The 21,936-nt window shown below is 44.8% G+C and overlaps 1 protein-coding gene across 1 annotated transcript in view; it reads left to right on the forward strand.

The window, feature by feature from the left end:
* The window catches only part of AFF3 (ALF transcription elongation factor 3), a 560,353-nt gene that overhangs the window by 84,906 nt on the left and 453,511 nt on the right, over positions 1-21,936 (forward strand). The window contains exons 2-5 of the mRNA XM_067704167.1: positions 4,585-4,671; positions 6,952-7,072; positions 8,085-8,397; positions 8,527-8,912. Of these exons, the coding sequence (XP_067560268.1) occupies positions 4,585-4,671; positions 6,952-7,072; positions 8,085-8,397; positions 8,527-8,912 (907 nt within the window). The remainder of the gene's footprint in view (positions 1-4,584; positions 4,672-6,951; positions 7,073-8,084; positions 8,398-8,526; positions 8,913-21,936) is intronic.

Here is a 21,936-nt window from a genome sequence, read left to right on the forward strand (position 1 = left end):
AGCGGAGCGTGTCTCTGGAACATTCTTCCCCTCTTCCTTTGGTGCCTCTTCTTCTTCCCGTTGGCCCTTGTGACCTCAGCCCCCACCCCGGGGGCGGGTGAGCACAGCATCCCAGGACTGTCCGCATCCCAGGACTGAAAAGACTGTCTCCTCTGTGGTCCAGCTGATCGAGGCCAGCCCTGATGCAAACTGCAAGGAAAGGGCGAGCGAGTCTGGGAGTCTCCTTTCATTCTCCCCTGCGTCCGTCCTTCACTTACTCCCAACCGAGCCTGCTTTCAGGAAGGGATCAGGTAAACTTATTTAGGGCGAGGTAGTTTAGCAGTGGAGCAAACCAAAGAAATGAAACTTTGAGTGTGGAATTTCAAGTGGCTAAAGAAGGAAGATGGTGTGGTGAGGACAAAGGTCAGCTCCTCCGAATACTCTCAAAGGCCGCTTAATAGTAATTTATGTATCTTGTACTTCTGCGTCCTCCCTCTTCCCTTCCCTCTCCTCCACCTGCCCCTTTCTCAAGACCCAGCTCAAAGCAGCTCTCTTGCAGGACGCAATCCTGGCTCCTTCTGCATGCCGGACCACAGGATGTTAACATTCTCTGCTTAGAAGGGCCCCTTCCTCTCCTCCCCCTGGTCCCCTAGACTGCTAGCTTCTCAGCAGCAGGATAGGCTGGTAGCAGCCCTAATGGTCTTCCCAGTATCTGACACAAGGGCATTCAGGAGGCATTCAGAAATGCTTTTGGACTAAAGTGAATTGTAGTTCTGCTATTGGAGGAGGACAGTATTTTTTCAATGTGGAGAACATGATAACTTTATCCAGAAGACAGGTAAAAGGTTTCTCATTCTCTCTCTCTTTTTTTTTTTTTTTTCCATTGGAGTATAGTTGTTTTACAGTGTTGTGTTAGTTTCTGCTGTACAGTGAAGTGAGTCAGCTATATGTATACATATATCCTCTCCCTCTTGGACCTTCCCCCCCCCCCATTCCACCCATCTAGGTCACCACAGAGCACCAAGCTGAGCTCCCTGTGCTGTACAGCAGGTTCCCACTAGCTAGCTACTGTACACATGGTAGTATATCTATGTCAATCCTAGCCTCCCGATTCATCCCACCCTCCCCTTCCCCCGCTGTGTCCACACGTCCATTCTCTACATCTACATCTCTATTCCTGCCCCGTAAATAGGTTCATCTCATTCTCTTCTCCTTGAATTCACTCATTTCCTAGATCCCAACCCTGGAGATACACCAGCAGGTAGAGTAATGGGGGTTTTTGTTTGTTTTCTTGGTTTGTTTTCTTAAGGATGAAACACTTTGATGAGTCTAGTCAAGGGGTGCAATGAACCACATATACCGTTGGCTGAAAGCCTTTGTCATGGGAGATGCAGTTTGTTTGAAGCGAGTGGTCAGATGTGAACGGGCTGCACGTGGATCAGTGCAGGAAGGAGGAGGGCAGAGTCTCTCTGGCCAGTGGGTCTGCTGGGTCAAATCTGGGGCTCAGTCGCGGAGGCCGCTGTGCCAACTCCAGTGCCTTCCCTCCAGGAGGGCAGCTTGGGCACAGATTGGAGTTGGCTGGTGCCTGGGTCGGATCCGGTGAAAGTGATGACACTGTCAGCCCTGGCAGGCTTACTCTAGACTCTGTAATTTCTTTATTCACTCACCCGTCCTCCATTCCTCTATTCTGTAGTACATGGATATCCTTTTCGTATGGGTGCTGTGGAAAGAGACCGATTTTTGTTTTTCGTTGTTTTGGGAGTATAAAAATAAGAGGCCAGCCTTTGATCCAGAATTCTTCTGTTACTTCTTTCTGAAGGAGAGAGGACTTCCCGTGGTTTCACTCACCTTGCTTAGCTTTGCCATGGCTCACGTTCACAACTGGTGGACGCTGGGCTTGTAGGCACTAGGGTGTAGGAAGTGTGGCCACTTCCTGGCTCTTAGGTAGGTCCTGTCTCCCGGATAGACCTGAAGAAAATACTTTGGACATTGCTGTTCTTTCCACATGATGTCGGATGATCAGACTCTCATCCTAAGTTCCTCGATCTTTAAAAAAGTTAACCCAGGAGTATCTACCAGCTTTGTCTTTCTTCAAGGGACATTGTAAGGATAACGAAGAGACATACATGTGAAGTGTTGTGAGCTCAGTGGAAGGGAGAAGGCTTGAGGCTCAAAGGTATTACTGTTATTTAGTTCCATGCTGTTATCATGTGATTTTGGAAATGATGATAATATCATATTTGGATATCTTTTCCTCCTTAACCAGCATAATTGGCTTTGGCCACTGCCCTACAAAATACTTCACGCGTCATCAATGTGAAAACGGCACCTGCAGGCAAGGAATGCACAGCGTCACCCAGGAAGAGGCCAGGCCTAGATCCTGGAGCGACAGGACATTTTACAGGGGCGGCGCAGGAAGAGAAACACGCAGGCACACTCGGGAGTAGCCCGAGAGGCAGGAGGAAAACAGGCTCGCAGCCCCACAGCCCGGGGAGAGAGCTCGTGGAGGTGGCGGTGTTGGCCCTGTGGGGGGGCTGGGCAGTGAGGAGTGTCCGTGGAAGCCTCGCGAGGAGGGGGACCTTGCTGTGAACGCAGATCACATGGGTTTCAGAGAACCAGGCCTTGGAGGGAGAGCAGCTCTGCAGAAATCTGTGTCTCATAAAGAGCAACAGCCCGAGGAGGACAGGGGGTCAGGGGAGGCTCCTCCTTTTCTTTTCTTTTCTTTTTTTTTGTTTAGTTTTTATGACTTTTATTAAATCCTTACAAAACAGAATACAAAATTCCGGCGTTGACAGTTGGTGTAAAGGAAAACTTCTGAGCTGTATCAGTTCACCTGGTGCAGTGGAGTTAAAGTGCTTGGATGTGTTTCCCCCACTTTAAAACAATTTGAGGTTTCTTTTGTCTTTTTTACACATCTTAACATTGAAGCACTGCTGTGCCCCCTTCCCCCAGCGCCAGACTCGTTCACAGTAACGGTTCTGGCCAGTCCTTTCGGGCCGCACTGTCGTTGTGACAGGGGGAGGAGGTGGCTGTCCCGCCTTTGAGAGAGAAAAAAAAAAAAAAGCTGCTCACAGCTCAGCTTTCCCGAGTAAAATGGCCATGGCGCCTGCAGCCAGCGAGAGTCCATTTGTTTCTTCTTTACAAAAAGGCAGAATCTCCGGTTTCGAAATGTGGAATCACATTTTCTGGGACTGTTATACATCTGCAATAAATAATAAATAGTCTCGTAGCAGTTGGCTGCCTCTAATGCAAAATAAGTAAATACATTTGGCGACATCCATTCGAAGAGTGTGACTCTTGTAATTGTCACAGAAGGAAGGAAGCACCTCACAGACGATAGAGATTTTGCCGTCTGTGAGTAACAAAGGAACATAACTCACAACACGAGGCTCTTACTGAGTTTAATGGATGTATTAGTATGCCAGGAATTGGAATTCTCTACTGCAGCCGTCCCCAGGGAGGCTGACCTGACGTGCAGCACGTCAGGGGAGAAGGTTCCTTTGCTTGTAGAGCAAATGGCCTGGCCCTCATATTGCTGGGATGGCAGAAGAGGGAAGAGGGCTGAGTTTTAATGGTGACACTTCAAGAGAGAGGCGTGCTCCAGGATTGTGACAGCCTGCCCAGGCCTCACTTGCGGGCAGTGGAACGGTGGACTCACTGTTGAGAAGGTACTGTCTTTACGAGTCAGAAGAGGTACAAGTTCAGACGCTTAGGGAGAGATGAGGGCTGGCAAGTCCAGGCTTTCTCTTCCAGTGACATTTGCTTTATGCAGATGACATTTTAGCTTCCTGGGCCTGACATGAAAGGAGGGGGTTGTGGTTCTAGTTCAGGATGAGTGGGTGGGTTCCTGTTAGGAGGCGCTGAGTGCTCAGTGGAAGTGGCAGAGCTGAGAAACCCGAGGAAAGGCAGTCAAGAAGTCTTGCCTCTGGTGCAGGGTTTCCTTTGCCCTCCTCCGGAGAAGGGGGACGGGTTGTCATCTTCGGTCATTCTGGTTTCAGCTGATGGTGTGGAGGGCACGGCGTGGCACAGGCATCGTGGCGGTCCTGTGAAAGGTGGCCAGTGCGCTTCTGTTAGTAGCTTATGTGGAGGTGGTCCTGTGGGCGTTCAGTCCTCCTCGTATCAGAGGCCATAGGCTGGGCGTGCCAGCAGGACCTCATTAGAGAACTTTACTCAGCGGTGGTTTGCATCTGGGAGTGCTTTTGGTTATCTTCCAGCTTAAAGGGGTTGGGAAATGAGGCAGGTTTACTTAAGGAGTGCTTCCCCCTCACCTCCGTCTTCTCCATATTTGGAAGGGATCGTTGACCTTGGAAATGCAGTGAGTCGGATACCTGCCTCATTGATTTGGGCTTGTATCCTAATGCCTCTGTCTTAAACATCCAAGTCACGTTGCAAAATCGGTAGGGTTTCCAAATGTATCTTCATTGCTACACTCTGCATTGTTCCTGACCTTCTCTTCACACGTCCTGTGCCCTTTGGACCCTGATGTCTTGTGCCCTTTCTCCCTGGCCTTTGGGAAAAAGCTGACAAACTTGTGCACACTAAGGTGCTGAGGGCTGATCAGGTGTAAAGTGTTTTCCCTTCTTGTGGTGTCTACATTTCTTACAGGGGTGAAGACATCTTAAACCAGAGGAGTGACTCTCTAGTTGTGGAATTTCAGTCGTCAGCCAGCAGATGCAGGAGGTATTCTATTGGGTATGGGGGCTTCTCAGAAGCCTGGAAATCATCCTAAATGACCACCTGCTCCATGTTACATCAGGCCACTTCATGCATCACACCAGTCTTGTGTGTTTGGTTGGCTTGACCTGGCTGAGGACAGCAAGCATGTCTGGGGGAGTCTCTGTGCATGGAGTTGCACACAGTAGGTGCTTCACAAACCGCTGTACCTATCGGAGAGGAGAAGTACAATGCATGCAGTGCGAGCTTGTGTTTCTGGTTGCAAATACTGCTTTGGGTCCAGAAATCAAGCCAGTTCCTAGAAAACCTGCAGTGCCTCTCCTGGCTGCAGCCCACTTCATGCCCATCCACAGCATGAGTTGTGTATCCTCAGAACAGTCTCCATTTGAAATCCATGGAATGTTCATGAAAGCTGGGGTTTCATATTGCAGAAGCATATTGCCCTGCAAGCAGGGCAGGACAGTCGTGCCCCTTCCTGTGAATCTGAAGCCTGGTTCTGTGATGGAGTGTCATTCCCATCTCGTGCCTCCCTTATGCCCGTCACTGTCACCACGGCCACCCCGGAGACTTTCCAGTGACTGTGGGGTTGGAGCGGTGAGCCTCGCCATTGGGAGGCTGGGGCTGCAGCCTCCCTTTCCATGAAGGTCACTGCTTGGACTTCCAAATCGAGTAACTTTGGGTAATGTACTGAGGCTGAATTAAAATGCTAATAGGCTACATGTTCTGGGTATTTTAACCTTCCCTGATCTGAAATTTAAATGAAATGCCTTAGGTGCTCTCACAGTCTTGACAGAAGCATCACCCCTTAGACAGTGAATTTAAAATATACCCTGGCCACACGGGCAGAGCTGGGAAGATAAGCAATATTTATTTTATGATCATTTTATTTGTGTCCTCTACAGCAACATGACACAAGTATGCTCTTTTACTCAAGATAGCAATTTAGCTGAAACATAACAAAACAAAACCCCAAACCTCACTATTTTTTTAAGTTTCTTTGAACCTGCAGATTTTCTTCTTATCAGCAACATTTAATAGCAGTGCATTGGATTTGGGGCACCTGAAGCTATGCCAAAGCCCTTTTGTAGATTTCCTTCGCATTTAAACCTTGTGACAACACCATGAAGACATTGGGCTGCAGAGAGATTGCATGGCGTTTTGTCATCATATCACTGGTTATGGCAGGACCACAGTCAGGACGTGGCTGTCCTGGCTCCCAGCTCCAGCCTCTGTCCACTAGATCAAGCTTGAACTCTAAGCAAAGCGATGACAAGGTCGCTTAAACCAAATGGGTCTGCTTGAAATGCACACAGCTGCTCATTTGGAGGACATGGCAGTTCCTTACAAGGGGTAGTGTCAGTTCCGTTGTCTACACTGGGGCCAGATTTCTCTGTCTACTGAGTTGAAAAGACAAGTCTATTTCCTTCGGTCACTTAAGTCACTTCCTTATTATTAGTTGAATTGGCCTTTTAGTTTTTTCCTTACTAGGAGGAAGGAACACTGTTTTTTCCTTAAGTCCTTCTAGTTATTTGGTTTCTGGTCACTTTGTAATTATCTCTTGGGAGAATAGGTATTAATTTTCTTGCACAAAAAGGCTGAGTTCCTTGATGACATAACCATGTTTCAATTTCCATCCTCTCTCTCGTTGCCTACACCCCTTCCTCTTAGCGCATTTTTCATAGTGAGGAAGAGTGATCGTGTGAAATATATCAGAAGGAAGGATGGATTCAGTAGGAGTTTGACAACTTGACTGATTAGCAGAGATCAGAAGAAGGCTCATAACAGTGAAAACCACTGCAGCATGGAGTTTTAACAGCTCTTTTGGGACCTAATTAATGAAAGAATCACTACAGAAGCACAGCCATGCAAAAAAAAAGAAAGAAAGAAAGAAAGAAAAGAGTAGGAGCGTTTCCATATAACACTCTGGGGCCATGTCATAAGAGGAAATACACTCATAATTTCTATTTACACATCTCTGTAATTACCTTCTGCTTGAAGATTATTTTCAGTCTTCCCCTGTCAAAGTTGCTTAGATATTTCCTCTTTCACACATCAGGCAGAGAGGTCTAGTACTGGTTGCAGCTTGTCCTAAGGATTTTTTTTTTCCTCCCAAAGAATGGAATTCTCGGACACCCGAGTCATACTGCTTGATTAGACTGGCTTTCATCTGATCCGTGTTCCCGTTACCATTGCCATTTGCCCGTGAATCAGACCTCTGCATTCAGGTGAATGTTGTATTGAGCATTACCTTTAACTTTTTCGTGTGTGGTTGTTCTCTCTTCTCTCTCCCTGATGCAGTGTCTATGAACCAGATAGAAACGTGTTACGGAGGAAAGAACGAGAAAGAAGAAATCAGGAAACTCAGCAGGATGATGGCGCGTTTAATTCAAGTTACTCCCTCTTTAGTGAACCCTACAAGGTAGATGGTTTTCACTTGTTCATCTCCACCCCTCATCCCTCCCTCTAACCCCGTCGGCCGTCTTGACTACTGGAGTTGGCCAACCAAACTTCAGACAGCTCAGCCCCTGAGGATGGGGTCTTCCCCCACAAATTTTGGTGCCTCTTTCACATGTCTTTACTGGCTGGTCCCTCAATGAAATATAACTTTCGTTTAAGATGGAGATCTGCATGCTATGACTTTTATCAGTAATTGGTTTCATCTCTGCATCAGTTTGCAAAGTCAATGCCATTTGTTGTGTTTTCTTAGCTATTAGGAAAGAGACACTAAAAAGAGGTTGGGTTACATATTTGTCACCCACAGATCGTGCTAGGAGCAGGGTACTTGACAGGGCTTATAAGAAAGGGAATGTTGGATTGTTTCTCATTTATATCAAAGGCCAGAAATATACCTTCGCTTGCAAAATGAAGTAGCTCCCCAGATTTCATTCCTATTTCAGGCTGCTTGGAACTGGGGATGGTTCAGGCTGAGGGCTTCCTGCAGACTGAACCCCGCACTCGTTGTAAGCTTCTCTCTGATCCCTTTTGCCTGTCCCGCTGGGTTTCTAACAAGAATAATTCTATATTTAGAAGTTGGAAGCAAAATAATTTGAGCCAAATCTGAATTTTCAAGGAAAGCTTGCAGTGGGATGAAAAAAGAAAAAGGAAAGAAAATCTAGTCCTGGAAAGACTTAATCCAGACCAGGTTGTGAAGTTGCAGTCGTAACTTTCCTGGTTTCCTTGGCTGTGGCACGGTACCAAAGAGAGATGCTTCGTTCATGCCCTCTGAGGCCATTAGCTGCGGTCCAGTCCTAGTGAGATACAGAGTGTTGACAGACGTCTTCAGAGACGCTGACCGTTTTGATGGAATCTCTGAGCTCCCATTCTGAATGTGGCAACCCTGGCTCTTCTAGCAGTAAAGGCGCCTCTCCATCATTTCCCGTGTTTCCATTGTCTGTAACAGGAGCATGGATGTTATGTTCTTCTTTTTCCAGACGAACAAGGGGGATGAGCTCTCCAACCGGCTCCAGAACACTTTAGGCAATTACGATGAAATGAAAGACTTTTTAACGGATAGATCGAATCAGAGTCATCTCGTTGGCGTTCCCAAACCTGGGGTTCCTCAGGCTCCCGTGAACAAGATTGACGAGCATTTTGTTGCAGATTCGAGAGCCCAGACCCAGCCTGCATCCGTCTGCAGCACCACATCCTCCGCCCCAGCAGTGGTCCCTGGGCAGCAGAGTAAGAGGGGCACCGTGGGCTGGCAGAAGGCCGGGCACCCACCGTCCGATGGCCAACAGAGAGCAAGTAAGCACGGACACAGGACGCTTGATTTGAACAGACCTGCTCACCCAGAGAACCATAATAAAAACCCTAACCCCTGTGTCTTGAGCCCCTCATCCTCATCTGCCTCTTCTTCTTCTTCTTCCAAATCAGCACAACAGGGCTCTCTCAGGACCTTGCTCGGAGATGGTGTTGGCAGACAGCAGCCGCGGACCAAACAGGTGTGCAACGTCGAGGTGGGTCTTCAGACCCAGGACAGGCCACCTGCTATGGGAGCCAAGCACAGCGGCAGTGGCCACTGTGTTCAGAACTTTCCTCCATCCCTGGCTTCAAAGCCTAGCCTCGTCCAGCAGAAGCCGACTGCCTACGTGCGGCCGATGGATGGCCAGGACCAGGCTCCCAACGAGTCTCCGAAGCTGAAGTCGTCCACGGAGACCAGCGTGCACTGCGCGTCCTACAGGGGAGCCTCAGCCGCCAAGCCGGAGCCCGCCAGAACCAAGGCCAAGCTCGCCAAGTTCAGCATCCCCAAGCAAGGAGAGGTGAGTCTTTCCTCAGCACCACTTACCGCTTCCGAGTGGTTCCAAGGGGCGAGCTGACTAGGTGTGAATTCCACTCCCGTGTGTCTTCATTTCAGCGTGTGACTGATGTCATGTGGGATTTGTAGCCGTCAGTGTGGAAGGATGTACACATCCGTAATGATTTCTTAAAATCTCAAAGTGATTATCATCAGAGTATTTTTAAGTACCAACAAATGCTGTTGTGGTGTGTCCGTGTTAGTTCAGGAAGGAATGCCTCCGTCCGTATAGTTCAAGGGAATTTTGTGTGTGTGTGCGCACGAGCCAGTGTTGTCAGAGATTTTATACCCTGGAATAAAAAGTATGTCCAAGCTGTTAGTACGTAAAGAGGTTGATTTCTGGGTAAAAGAGTTCAGAAATTCAACGTTTTTGTCAGTTTTGAAATGTTCCAGGACAAGCATCACAAGGGTAGACCTCCTCATGAGTTTTAAAGTAATTGTTAAATGATTCAATATTGAATATGGTGATTATTCAAATGTTTCAGGTGTCCCATCCATATTAAAATATTTGAGATCCAGGTTGGTTGTTGTTAATCAAGTGAGAATTCTCCTTGTCCTAGAAAAAATGATCTTAGGTTATATGAAGAGAGTGAAATATTTTAGTTCAGAATCTTCTGGTTTACATTTTGAGTTTATTCTAAAGTGTTTTTTCACTGCATTACAAAATACATAGGATGGATGTAAGGACTGTTAGACTTCAAAACAAGTAAATCACAATCACAGAGGTAGCAAAGAGGCTGCGGTCACTTGAACAGTACATCTGGATGGAAAATGAGGTTTTGTTTGAGAAAAGCACATCTCGTACTCTATTCCAAATTGATGACAGTTGTCCGGAACATGTGAAGAAAAAATATGACTGCACGTTTTTGTTTTGTTTTGTTTTGCTGTGATATGGTATACCAACTAAAATACAACGTGAGCTCCAGAACATTGTACTTAGGAACTGTTCACCTTTTTTTTTTTGATATATTCTTTTCTAAAGATGGAATAACAGTGTGGCCAGAATATTCTTTGTATCTTAATTTGATCTAGTAACCAAACGAAACAAATGATTTGACATTTCTCATTGCCTGTCCGGCAAGGCTGAGCTTTACCCATTTCTGAGCTCTCATCTCAGAAAGCGCCCGGCACCCATCGGGAGGTCAATGTGTTCCCCTTAGAGAAGACACGTTTATTACTCTGAGATGTTTACACAGGCTCTCATGAGGAAATTAAGTGACATGTATACCAGTAACTTCTTTTGATTATTCATTTACGATGGATCCCAAAAAGTGTTAATTAGGAATTAATGGAAGCACAACGTAAGTTCTGCAAGCATTTATGTTTTTAAAAGTTTGTGGGAAACACACGTAGTTACCCTCTTTCAGAACTGAAGTTGTCAAGCGCTTTGATTTTTGTTTTCCTCATCAAAGAGCCTGTACCAGCCAATAAAGCATGACTCATTTTTGAACAGAGGCGACTCACCACCAGGATTCCCTTTATAATTTTAATCCCCAGTGATTCCTTGTTAAAATGATTTTCATGTACCAAAGAAACTCCAAGTTTATTAGGTAACAATGTATTTACTTTGGAACCTGATGAGTTGATGAAGCTCTGGTGGAAAGCCTGTTTTTGACAACCAGGGCAGCCTTATGTGGATGACTCTACAGTTTCATCAGGCTTTTGGGTATGTCCTTGATCACGTGGACACGTCCAGGATGCCCTTTCAGGACCCCCGATTGGGAATGACACCCTGTTCAGGTGTTGGGTAATCACAGCAAGAGGGAACTTTTTCTGTGAGATAGAGGGTCCCGCTGAGAGAAATGAGAGCTTTTATACAGGAAGTGTTTCATTTCCCTCCATGACATTGAACTCCCCTAACATTCTATCAATATGAGGTATATTTCAAAGAGGCCAATCATACATTGATAGAAAAGAAGTAAGAAGAAGTGTTGTTTGTGGAACAAAGTTATAGTCGGTGGGGGGGTGGTGGTGTTTTGGTTTTTTTTTTTTTTTTTTTTGGTGGGGGAGGGTATACAGTCATTATTTTAGCCAAAAGCTTTTCATATTATGGACACTATGGTAATTTGAATCTTTTAAATCTTGTGTGTTCAAACAGTCCACAATTATAATAACAATATGACTCTTTCTCAGTGGGCAACAGGGGGCTACCTGGAAGTTTGAAAGTAACACTTCCTAGCCTTCAGACTCAAAGGGTTTGTTGTTTGGTTGGTTGGTTTCTTTACAGTACCCAAGGGACTAAGAAATAACCTTTTGCAGATGTATCATTCAGTATTTATAGGACGTTTCTATAAAGCCACAATCATAATAGAAATGGAAGAATTTTAACAACTAATTGGATTTGAAGGAATATTTGCTTTTATTTTTTGGAGGGTTTAAAACAGTGTGGCAAACCGTTTAAAAAAATTTTAATGCCTATATATTTTTAAAACAGATACCACCTCTATGAAAATGTCCTTTCATTAGTACTGACATTGATTTCCACTGAGAGAGGGAATGTGTATTTTAGGAAAATTGACAGAGGAGATGACCTGAAGGGAACTTACATTACTTGACTACGCTTTTTCAGGATGTTAGCTGGAAAGCAAGACTTAAGACAGTGTGAAGAATTTGGAGGCTAAAAGGAAGCATTGGGTAAAAGTAACATGAAGACAAGGGAAGTGAAAATATAGCTGTATGACACTGGATAGGGATGTTCCTCATAAGAAAATCAAATCAATGGCTAGGTGTAATGTGGTGTGAGGAATTAAAAAAAAAAATTTAAGATGTGATCTCTGCCTCCAAGAAATTTACGTGAATTGAATAAATTAGACTCCAGCACTTCACTTTTAATTTGCAGTTTCTCTCACAGTCCAGACAAAATTTAAAATTGGGCTTCTAGGCCTAAGAAAATTCCCTCACCTTTCATAGTCCTTATAGTAGAGAAAGAGTCTATGCTATTTTTTTAAATTGAGAATTTGATTGTGCACTTGGTAAATCCTTCATTCTTTCGGACACCGTGCAGTCTGTCAGCTGCTGTGGCGAATCATTTGTTATCATTCTTTCATCTTCAATAATAGGTGATTAGTGTAGAGAAATTCAGTGCAATTTGATGTGGAAGTGAAGGCCCTCGAGGGAATTCCTTAACTGATCCACCTGCCTCTTGGCTGGCTCTGCCCAGCTCAGTTTTGTGTTAATGAAAAACATAATTTTGTTTTTGTAGCTGAGTCTTTCATTCCTGACGTCACCCCTCATTAAGTGAGCCTTCCCTGGCCCGCCACTTGGAAGGGTGACTCCTGTTAGGTAGGAGACAGGGGCCTTAAGGAATGGCTGAAGCAGGCATTCTAGAACGTTCCAGGGCAGGGCACACTGAATCTTATTTCCAGTTGAAGTGAGTTATTTTTTGTCTCATACACACACGATTAATATCTTGTCCTTAACGTGTAGCATATAATTCACTGTTAACCTAGAGGGGCAGATATAGGTTGTGGGACCCAACATTTTACTGTCTTGGGGGTCCTGTTTAGGAAAAAAGAATATGGAAATATTTTACACTTGAAATATATATTTTTTAATATGTGTAAATTTATTTACTTTCGGCTGCGTTGGGTCTTCGTTGCCGCGCGCGGGCTTTCTCTAGTTGTGGCGAGCAGGGGCTTTGCATTGCACGGGCTTCTCACTGCGGTGGCTTCTCTTGTTGCAGAGCATAGGCTCTAGGCGCATGGGCTTCAGTAGTTGTGGCACATGGGCTCAGTAGTTGCGGCTCACGGGCTCTAGAGCACAGGCTCAGTAGTTGTGGCGCACGGGCTTAGTTGCTCCGTGGCATGTGGGATCTTCCTGGACTCGAACCCGTGTCCCCTGCATTGGCAGGCGGATTCTTAACCACTGCGCCACCAGGGAAGTCCCCAAACTTGAAATATTTACAAAAACATATATAAACACATTTTTAGGGTCCCTCTTGGGACCTTGGAGGAACCTTGGTTCCAGAGCCCCTGAAACTTATGCATCATTAATTTCACAGTGCCTGTCTTTGGCTCAAGGACTAGTAAGACATTGTTATTTGAAATAGGATAAGAAATTATCTAAAATGATAATTTTAGATTGGAAAAGTGTGCTTTATATGAGTCTCGAATTTGTTAGAAATAAAAAATACGTATTTATATGCCAGGTGCTATAGGCAAGGCAGAAATGGGATAATGCTATAAAAAAGCGCCTAATAACGCAGCGCTGTGGAGATAAAATACGGGTGTCAGCCATGAAATCAGTGCGTTTGGCACATTACAGCTTCAGCAGTGGCATTCTAAAAGATACACGTTTTAGTTCCTGTTTGCTATTAATTTAATAAATGGCAGTGACTTAAAACTGCTCTTGCAGAGCGCTTGAAGAGCTGGGAAAAGTAGCATTTGCAAAGCCAGGGAAGGAAGGAACCCAGTGACTGCCGCCCCTCCCTGTAGGTTAGTCAGTGAAGGGGAAAGAGGCACCTGCGTTTGAATATCAATTAATAGACTGTATGTTAGGCGTTTTCGTAGGGGTTGATAATTCATCCACAAGAACACAGTGACCGTTTTTGGTTGATCAAAAATCTGTTTGTTAAAAGAAGTCATTATATTGTTTAAGATGTATTGATTACTCATAGCATTTTCATGATGGGCATTTTAAAATCACCATTTATACCACGAATAAAGAGCAGAAAGATGAAGCACTGTGATTTCATAAAATAGCTTCCTAGAAAAGCAATTAACTGATTTTTTTTTTTTTTAAGTTCATAGAAGATAAATGAGGTAAGTTTCCTATGTCCTGTCACTCTCGGTTACCTTTGTATGAAAATGGATTTCTTCTAAATGAAAGTTGGCACCAGCCTGTCAGAGAAAAAAGGCATCTGCAAAGAAATGTGTACATTACATATTCATGCCAGTCTAAATTTTTTAATTACGTTTGAGCTGTTGTTTTCAAATCCAAGGATGCTCTCTGATTGCTCCCTGATGGAATGAGGGTCCCTGTCTGTTCTGGTCTCATCGTCACCATGACCATGGCCTCCTTCACAGTGTGGCTTAGCAATGGCATCGATGGTTACTCTCTCTGAGTCTTCCTCTCCACAAAATGGGCATCCTCCATTCACTCAGCCGGGATGCGGAGAACTGGTACCGCTTGGACTTAGAAGTGAAGACTCACAATTTTGATCTCAGATATGGGATGAAAGCACTTGTTTTCCATCTCATACATGGGTCATGCTGTAGGCCAGAGTGAAGGATGGCAAGTGGAAATGTTTCCGTAGTTTTTAGTACTCTTAGTTCAGTCATTGGGGCCCTAAAAGGTAAAGCACTCAATCACTTAAAAGTAACTTCGGTTGCTATGATCTGTTATTGAAAATGATGAAGAAAGCATATTAAAATTTGTCCTGTGGTGAGAAGGTGCAGGTGTCTTTTTCCGTCCCCCTTTCCCCACTGGCTCCTTTAGATTCACATTATAAAGCTGCGTCTTCCGGCCTTCAGGTGGGAAACTGCTCCCAGCGGTGGAGGCATTGTGGGCAGGACCCGGATGGAGGGGGTTGGCAAGCCCCACTTTATTTTCCCCTTGTATTTTCGCAGTTCTCATGAAGCTTCCTGTCCCAGAAAGCATCTAGGTGGATGACAGGGCTGTTTTCCCTTAAACTGCAACCTCGTGGGTGTGATTCCAGACCCGGGGCTAATTGAGAGCTGGAGGCTTGTGAGTTGGGAACCACTTGAAAAGATGATGTGGTCCAGCGTCTCCCCCGCCCTAGAGAAAGGGTCACTGCACAGTCCAGCGAGGAAAGCCTCTTCTTTTGAGTTGCATCCTTTCTTGGTCAGAAGGCACACGCAAGCTGGCGCGGAGCTCCGTGGAATGGCCAGGGCTCTGGACGCCTGCAAAGACTGGGTTCCCATCCTGGTTCTGTCATTTGTTAGCTGTGTGGCCAGGAGCCAGGGGTTGAACTTCGCCTCCGTTTCCTTCCTTGTGAAGTGGAGAGAATGATAATATCTGCTTGACAGAGGAGTAGATGAGATCGAGTATGTAATGTGCTTAGCACAGTGATATCATGGTAAGCATTCAGAAAATACTGGCTACATTATTCTTATTTGAAATGCCCCTGAAACAATAAAAGCAAACAAGATATACAAATAAGGGTATTATTAGCCGTGCTTTTGCGTGTGTGTGTGTGTGTGTGTGTGTGAGTTGGAGAGACAGAGGCCCCATGACGAGAGGTGGGAGGAGAAAGAAAAATAAAATTCTGCAAGTTCTTTTGTGTTTGTTTTGTTAAAAGTAACTGCAGTCCTGAAGTCTGAGACTATCCTGGATTAATACAGCAGAGCCTGAGTGACGTGACTCTCCCTTATTTAACAGTTAGCCCCTCCTATTCATTGCCAAGTCTGGGATGGAATTTCTCATGCTGTGTATTCGGCTTTTCTGAGCTATTATTATCTGCCGTGGACCACATCATACTTGAGCTTTATTTCCAGTTAAATGAGATGGAAAATCCACAAGACGGGGGCTGAGAAGAGAACATTAACATTTTCAGGTAGCAATCATTTAGAGTGACTCATTGAAATAGATCTCTTTGAAGGCGCAGAGTATTAAATAGCGTGTTTGATTGGGCTGAGCGGCTGCGTCGCTTGCCCACGTGAGGAAGCTGCGTTCGTGATGCCTCTGTAGTAAACGGGGTGTCCTGCTCTTTACACGCTCCATCCGGGGCTGCGCCAGGGGACCAGCGGCCTGCTGGCCACCCCTGGACGTGGCAGTTATCTATTTTGACCCAAGGTCAACCTTCAGGACCAGCAGACACTTTCACAAATTGGTTGGCTTCGTACAGCAGAAATGAATGGTCTCACAGTTCTGGAGGCTAGAAGCCCCCAATCAAGGTGTCAGCAGACTTGGTTTCCTTTGAGGGTCACGAGGAAGGATCTAGTCCAGGCCTCTTTCCTTGGCTTGTCGATGGCTTGTAGGTGGTAATCTCCTCCTTGTGTTTCCAGGGTGTGAAACCTCTACCTGTGTCTGTCCCATTTTCCCCTTTTGGTAAGGTCATCAGTTATATTGGATTAGAGCCCACACTAAGGACCTCCTTTTAACTCAGTTACCTTTGTAAAGACCCTATTTCCATTTAGAATTTAAAATTGGGGGGATCACAATTCAATGCAGCCGGTGCCTACTGATGGCATTTTTATGACTATCTGATAAGTTAATAACGTACAGTGCTTAGAACAGTGGCGGGCACATAGTCAACCCTCAGAACATCCACGCTAATGGTAACGACTCTAACTATTATTATACTTATTTATAGTAGCTCTGGCTGCCTCCCGTTCCCCTTCTGATATGCTCAGCCCTAGGTGGTCTGAGAGCTCAGAACCTGGGAATTGAGGTGAGGTGCGGATGAAGTTCACTCGAATTGGAGCGCTTTGTGAGGGCAAGGGTTTCTGTTTTCTTTTGACTGCTTTGCTTACGGAAGCATCCCTGACGGTGCCCGGCGCGTAGTTTGTGCTTAGGTAGGTATTTGTTGAATCAGTCGATTAATTTAAGGACGTGGGTGAAGGAAGTCACTCCCTTCCAACCCCTGACCTCCTCTCGCTGGGGCCTCAGTCATGTCTGCCCAACCTTTTATGGGAAGAGAGGAGGCCGACACTTCCAACAAGTAATTTATAGCCGCTGTTCCGAAGGGAAATGGGAACCATACTGACTGCTGTATGTAAACACAGCCCGAGTGAAATAAACCACAGGGCTCTATGCTGGCCTCGGAGACAAAAGCTGAAGCCGGCTGGGCCCCTTTCTCCCTGTTCTCCTTTCTTTGGTTTCCGTGAGCAGAAGCCCTGGCTGGGGGGCAGCACGTGTGGCGGGCCGTGTGCGCGATGCTTCTGGTTTCCGGCCACATGATGTGAGCTGTGGTGAAAGGACGTGGGAATGAGCAGGGCGATGGGGGCTGTAGGGAGGAGCCTGCATCTTCAAACTTTCTGCCACACGAATTAAGTTTTCATGGACTTGAAAGAGCCTAGAGTACGTGGGCTTCTTGGAGGCCCCCTTGATTCCAGGGGGCGCTGATTCCCAGAATGTCCGTTGGCCATTTTCCTCTGCGTGTCATTCTGTGCTTCACTGATCCTGTTTCTGTCACGATCGCTCTTCCAGTCACTCGTGGCAAGGCACTGGTTCATAATTTACACAGACGTAATACACATAGTTATCCAGAGCTCTGTTTATTTGTCGTCTTCCAGACACATCCTTCGGCAATATTGCCGGTTACGTAACATTCAGGTCCATGTAGGCCTTGGTCAGTGCAGTAAATGGTTGACCTGTTTAAATGTGTGACAGAAGGATAAACGGTGGAAAAAAGAAAAGTGTACACATTCAGCTATTTACCAGCCCCTCCGCTCCCCTTCCCTTTGCTTCTCGGGTGTCTTGAAAATCTCACAGAGAGAGCGTTGGTGACGGAAGGTCTCCCCCAGATCCCTGTGGCATGTCTGATTCCTCTCTGTGTCGGCCCTATACAGGCTCATCCTGTCTGTGTCCAAACTCCACAGCCAAGGGGCAGCTCACAGCTTCCTGGGGGGCCTTCCCATGTTTGGTTGCTCTCACCTTTCCTATGTTGACCTGCAAATCCACCTCTCTGTAACGTATGCTTCTTAGTTTTTTTGTTTGTTTGTTTGTTTTGCTGCTCCATGCTGGTTGCACGGTGGCCTGTGGGATCTTAGTTCCCCGACCCAGGGATTGAACCTGCGCCCTCGGCAGCGAAAACGCAGAGTCCTAACCACTGGACCACCAGGGAATTCCCTCATGCTTCTTAGCTTTAGTTGTGCCCACTGGGATTTCAAGTCGCTGTCTATTTCTGTTGTGTTTTACTATCAAGTCCTGTAGGTTAAGTCTTCACTTTGCTCCTCTGGACAATACGCCACGCGGGGTCATGCCACCCTTTCCCGATAGACATTCAAGTCCATTTAAGCGTGAGTTTTCAGGGTAGCCTTCCTTGCTTCATCATAGCCCATCTAAATCACTTCTTTATAATCTTTTATAAGTGGTGATAAGTATTAGAGGAAAAGGAAAAAGCAGAGCAGAGTAAAGGGGGCCGGGGGCCAGGGATGCACATGCTCAGAGGGTAGGGATTGGGTTGCAGGGTTAGAAAGGGTGGTTAGCGTAATCCTCACTGAGCGAGTGAGATTCGAGCAGAGGAAGGTGAGGGAGTTCGCCAGGAGGACAGATGGAGAAAGTGTCAGGTAGAGTAGGGTGGGCGTTTTGAGCCAAGGCCCAGGTGGGGACAAGCCCCTCGCCCTGGAATAGCAGCAAGGCGTGCGCTGAAGTGGAGTTTGCGGCGAGGACGGGGACGGGAGGAGAAGCCCCACCATCTGAGCGTTTTTGGCCCAATAAGGACTTGGGCTTTACTGTGAGTGAGGATGGGGAGCCATTCGCGGGTTTTGAGCACAAGTGTTGTGATCTGACTTAGGTGTTACAAGGATCAGTCTGGCTGTCATATTAAGAGCAGATTGTAACCGGGCAGGGGTAGAAGCGGGAGCTCAGTCGGCAGATTGCTGCCCTGATCCAGGGGAGAGCTGATAGTGGTTAGGACCAAGGTGGTAGCAAAGTTAATGAGAAGATTGGATTCTGGATCTATATTGAAGGAGAGCCGGTAAGGTTTTCTGACGGCTTGGATGACAGATGGAGAGGAACTGAGGTCAGATTTTGCCCTGAGCAACTGAAAGGAAGTTGCTATCAACTGAGATGGGAAAAGCTATATGGGAAGCAGGGTTTTGGGGGGAGGAGCAGGAGTTTATTGGGCTTATTGAGTTTGGGGTGTCTCTTAGTCATCCAGTGGAGGTGGTAAGTGGGCACACACATTGCAGTGACAATTCCGGAGTTTGGTAGGGAAGGAAATCTATATCTGGGCCAGAGATGGAGATCTGGGAGTTTCCCACATACACGTGGTACCTAACACCTTGAGGCTGGATGAGGTCTCCCAGGGCGTGAGTGTGGCTCAAGAAGAGGGCTGAGCCCTGGTGCAGTCCTACGTCACGGGGTTGATGGGTAGAGGGAACCCGCAAAGGAGACGGAGAAAAAGGGATCACTAGGTAGGAAGAAAACAGAGTGCGGTGTCCAGAAGCCACAAGGAAAGAGGGTGTCAAGACAGGAAGGGAGTGATCACCAGTGTAAATTTTGCTGACGTTGCGTTTAGTAACATGGAGGAAATGTTTTGGGGCCAAAGCCTGTTTGGGTTGAAGAGAGAATCAAGCAGAGGAATTGACACATTACATAGAGACAACTGTTTCCAGAAGTTTTGCTGCAAAGGTCAGCAGAGATTTTGAAAGTAGCATGTCTTCACTGTAAAAATTTGGATGAAATTGAAAACATAAAGGAGAAAAGAAAATCACTTGTAATCCTACAATCTGGAAATGATCATAATTAACATTTTGGTATAGATCCTTCTGGTCTTTTCCTGTACTTCCAGCTTCTTTATGGAATTGGAATGAATCTATTATATGGTCATTATCCCATTCATTTTTCTAACATACCATAACCACTTTATCATGTCATTGAACAGTCTTTGGCAACATTCGGTGCTGGTTTTTGCATCTTATTCAGTTGAGAGATTTCAGTGTTTTTATCCTATGGAGTTACCGTAATTTACTTACATAATCCTTTTGTTGGGCATTGAAGCTGTTTTTCAGTTGTTTTTTTCCCCACTATTGTAAATTTTTCTGCAATGAATGGCCTTATAAATAAATTTTGTGTTGATATAATATTTCCCAAGAAAAAATTCTTAGACATCTAATTTATAATTCTAAATGAACAAAACCTTATCATATATAATCTTTGTAAATTTTCTGTTCATGTCCTTTACCCATTTTTCTGTTGAAGTATTTGTTCTTACTGAGAAAGAGTTCTTTAAAGTTGACCTTTCCTAAATATATTGTAAACAATTTTTAGTCTTTTGATTAACATTGTTTATAGTAGTGAAATTACATTTTGTATCTTTCTTCCTGTGATGGCTTTCTTTGTATTGGGTTGGAAAAATCCAAACGAACTTTTTGGCCAGCCCATGTTTTAAAGGCTATTTCCATAGGTATATTGGAGAGTTAAATCTAACCTATGAAACCATGAAAGAACTAGATGAAAAGTTACCTATCTGGAATTTATTTTGCTATAAGGTAAGACTTTACTTATTTTTTCAAATAGTCAAATTCCAGTATTACTGATTAATTAGTGTATCTTTTCTTTATAATTTCAGTAAGAAAGATATAAATGGTCCATCTTTATGGGATTGTGATGTAGCTATAGGTAGGGATCTTATGATACAATTTCTTATGAAACTGGAAATTTTAAGTCAACATGTCCAGCCTTTCTTCAAGTCCTACCACTTTGACAGTCTGCTTCAACCATCAAAGAACTTCCTTTCTTCTAAATTCCTATCATGTCCACATGTGTTGCGTTACCATATATTATTATTTACTTTTCTTTGTGTCCATCTGATCTCAAAAATATCTTAAGTACCTTGAGGTCAGGCTTCCTTCCTGTTTGTCTTTGCCTCAACATCTAGAATAGGATTCTGTTTGATCTAGTACAGAATTATTTTGTCCCTGAGTTCTAGACATGGAATTTGCTTCTGCACCTGATAGAGACACACCTACTTTCATTGGTTTGAATGATGTTTGGTAACTCAGTGACAGAAATAAAGACTAGAATAAAGTTCAAACATAGCATATAATCCGTCCCAGCCTTTATCTCCATCTGCTTACCAGTGATCTTGCTGTGTCCTAATAAGCATGTCATTTTCTATCACATTTTTCTCTCTTTGCTTATGCTTGGAGTGTTATCCTTTCCTAGTCTGCCTGCCAAATTCCTTTTTTCAAGGCCAGTTCCTCTTATAAAATACAACAGTAATACTTGGAAATTAGAAAGTCACCACCTGGAATTGAGAATTGTTGACATATTGGCATATTTACTTTCCATCTTATTCTTGATATTTTTCTGTTTCGTTACTTATTGTTTTTATTAATAAGTTACATGCTCATTTAAACAATTTAAATAATGAAGAACAATGAAATTTAAAAACCAAATCAGGGGACTTAACTGGTGGTGCAGTGGTAAAGAATTCACCTTATAATGCAGGGGCCACAGGTTCGATCCCTGGTCAGGGAACTAAGATCCCACATGCCGCGGGGCAACTAAGCCCCCGCTCCACAACTACTGAACTTGCGTGCCTCAACTAGAGCCCGAGTGCCACAAACTACAGAGCCCATGCGCTCTGGAGCCCACACCACAACTAGAGAGAACCCTGCACACCATGACAAACAGCCTGCACACCCCAACGAAGATCCTGCATGCCTCAGCGACGATCCCGTGTGCCGTGGCTAGGACTCGACGCAGCGAAAAATAAATAAGTAAATTAAAAAATCTTAAAAAGAAATAAAAGCCAACTCAAATCCTACCATCCAGAAGAAAAAATCACAGACATAAGATGAACTTCACTCCAGATAACATTCTTTCTCTTTCTTCCTCTGTCTTTATATTTCTTTGGATTCATCGAACGTGGAGCTGCTCTTGAGCTTTGATGTACATTCTGATGTGCCCATCCTGTTATTTCTTGTAGATGTTTCATTCTTTCTGCTTAAATACCTGAATAATTTCTTCTTTAAAATTCTGCAGCTTAATGAGAACGTTTCAGTACTGAGCATTTCTGGAAACATGGAGTGCTCTTTCAGTCTTTCAAGATTAGTTCACTCTTCTAGTTCAGGGAATTTTTTTTTTTTAATATATTAAGTGTTTGCACATGTTTTTCACACATACTGGTTTTGATTTGCCTTTGAATTGAATTATCCTTATGTTGAGTCATATTGGTCTTTTTTTTCAGACCTGTTAGTTCCTTTCTAATTGCTTTGATCTGTATTTTTTCACCTGCACTCACTATTATTTTCCTAAGCCTTTTCTTCATGTCAGTGATTCAGTTTGGGGTGTACCTTCTGTTTCTTGCTGCCTCTGAGTTTTTTTCCTTAGTTGTATCACATGATCATTTATTTTTG

This window comes from Pseudorca crassidens, chromosome 14 (genome assembly GCF_039906515.1).
Source record: "Pseudorca crassidens isolate mPseCra1 chromosome 14, mPseCra1.hap1, whole genome shotgun sequence".
Lineage (NCBI taxonomy): Eukaryota > Metazoa > Chordata > Mammalia > Artiodactyla > Delphinidae > Pseudorca > Pseudorca crassidens.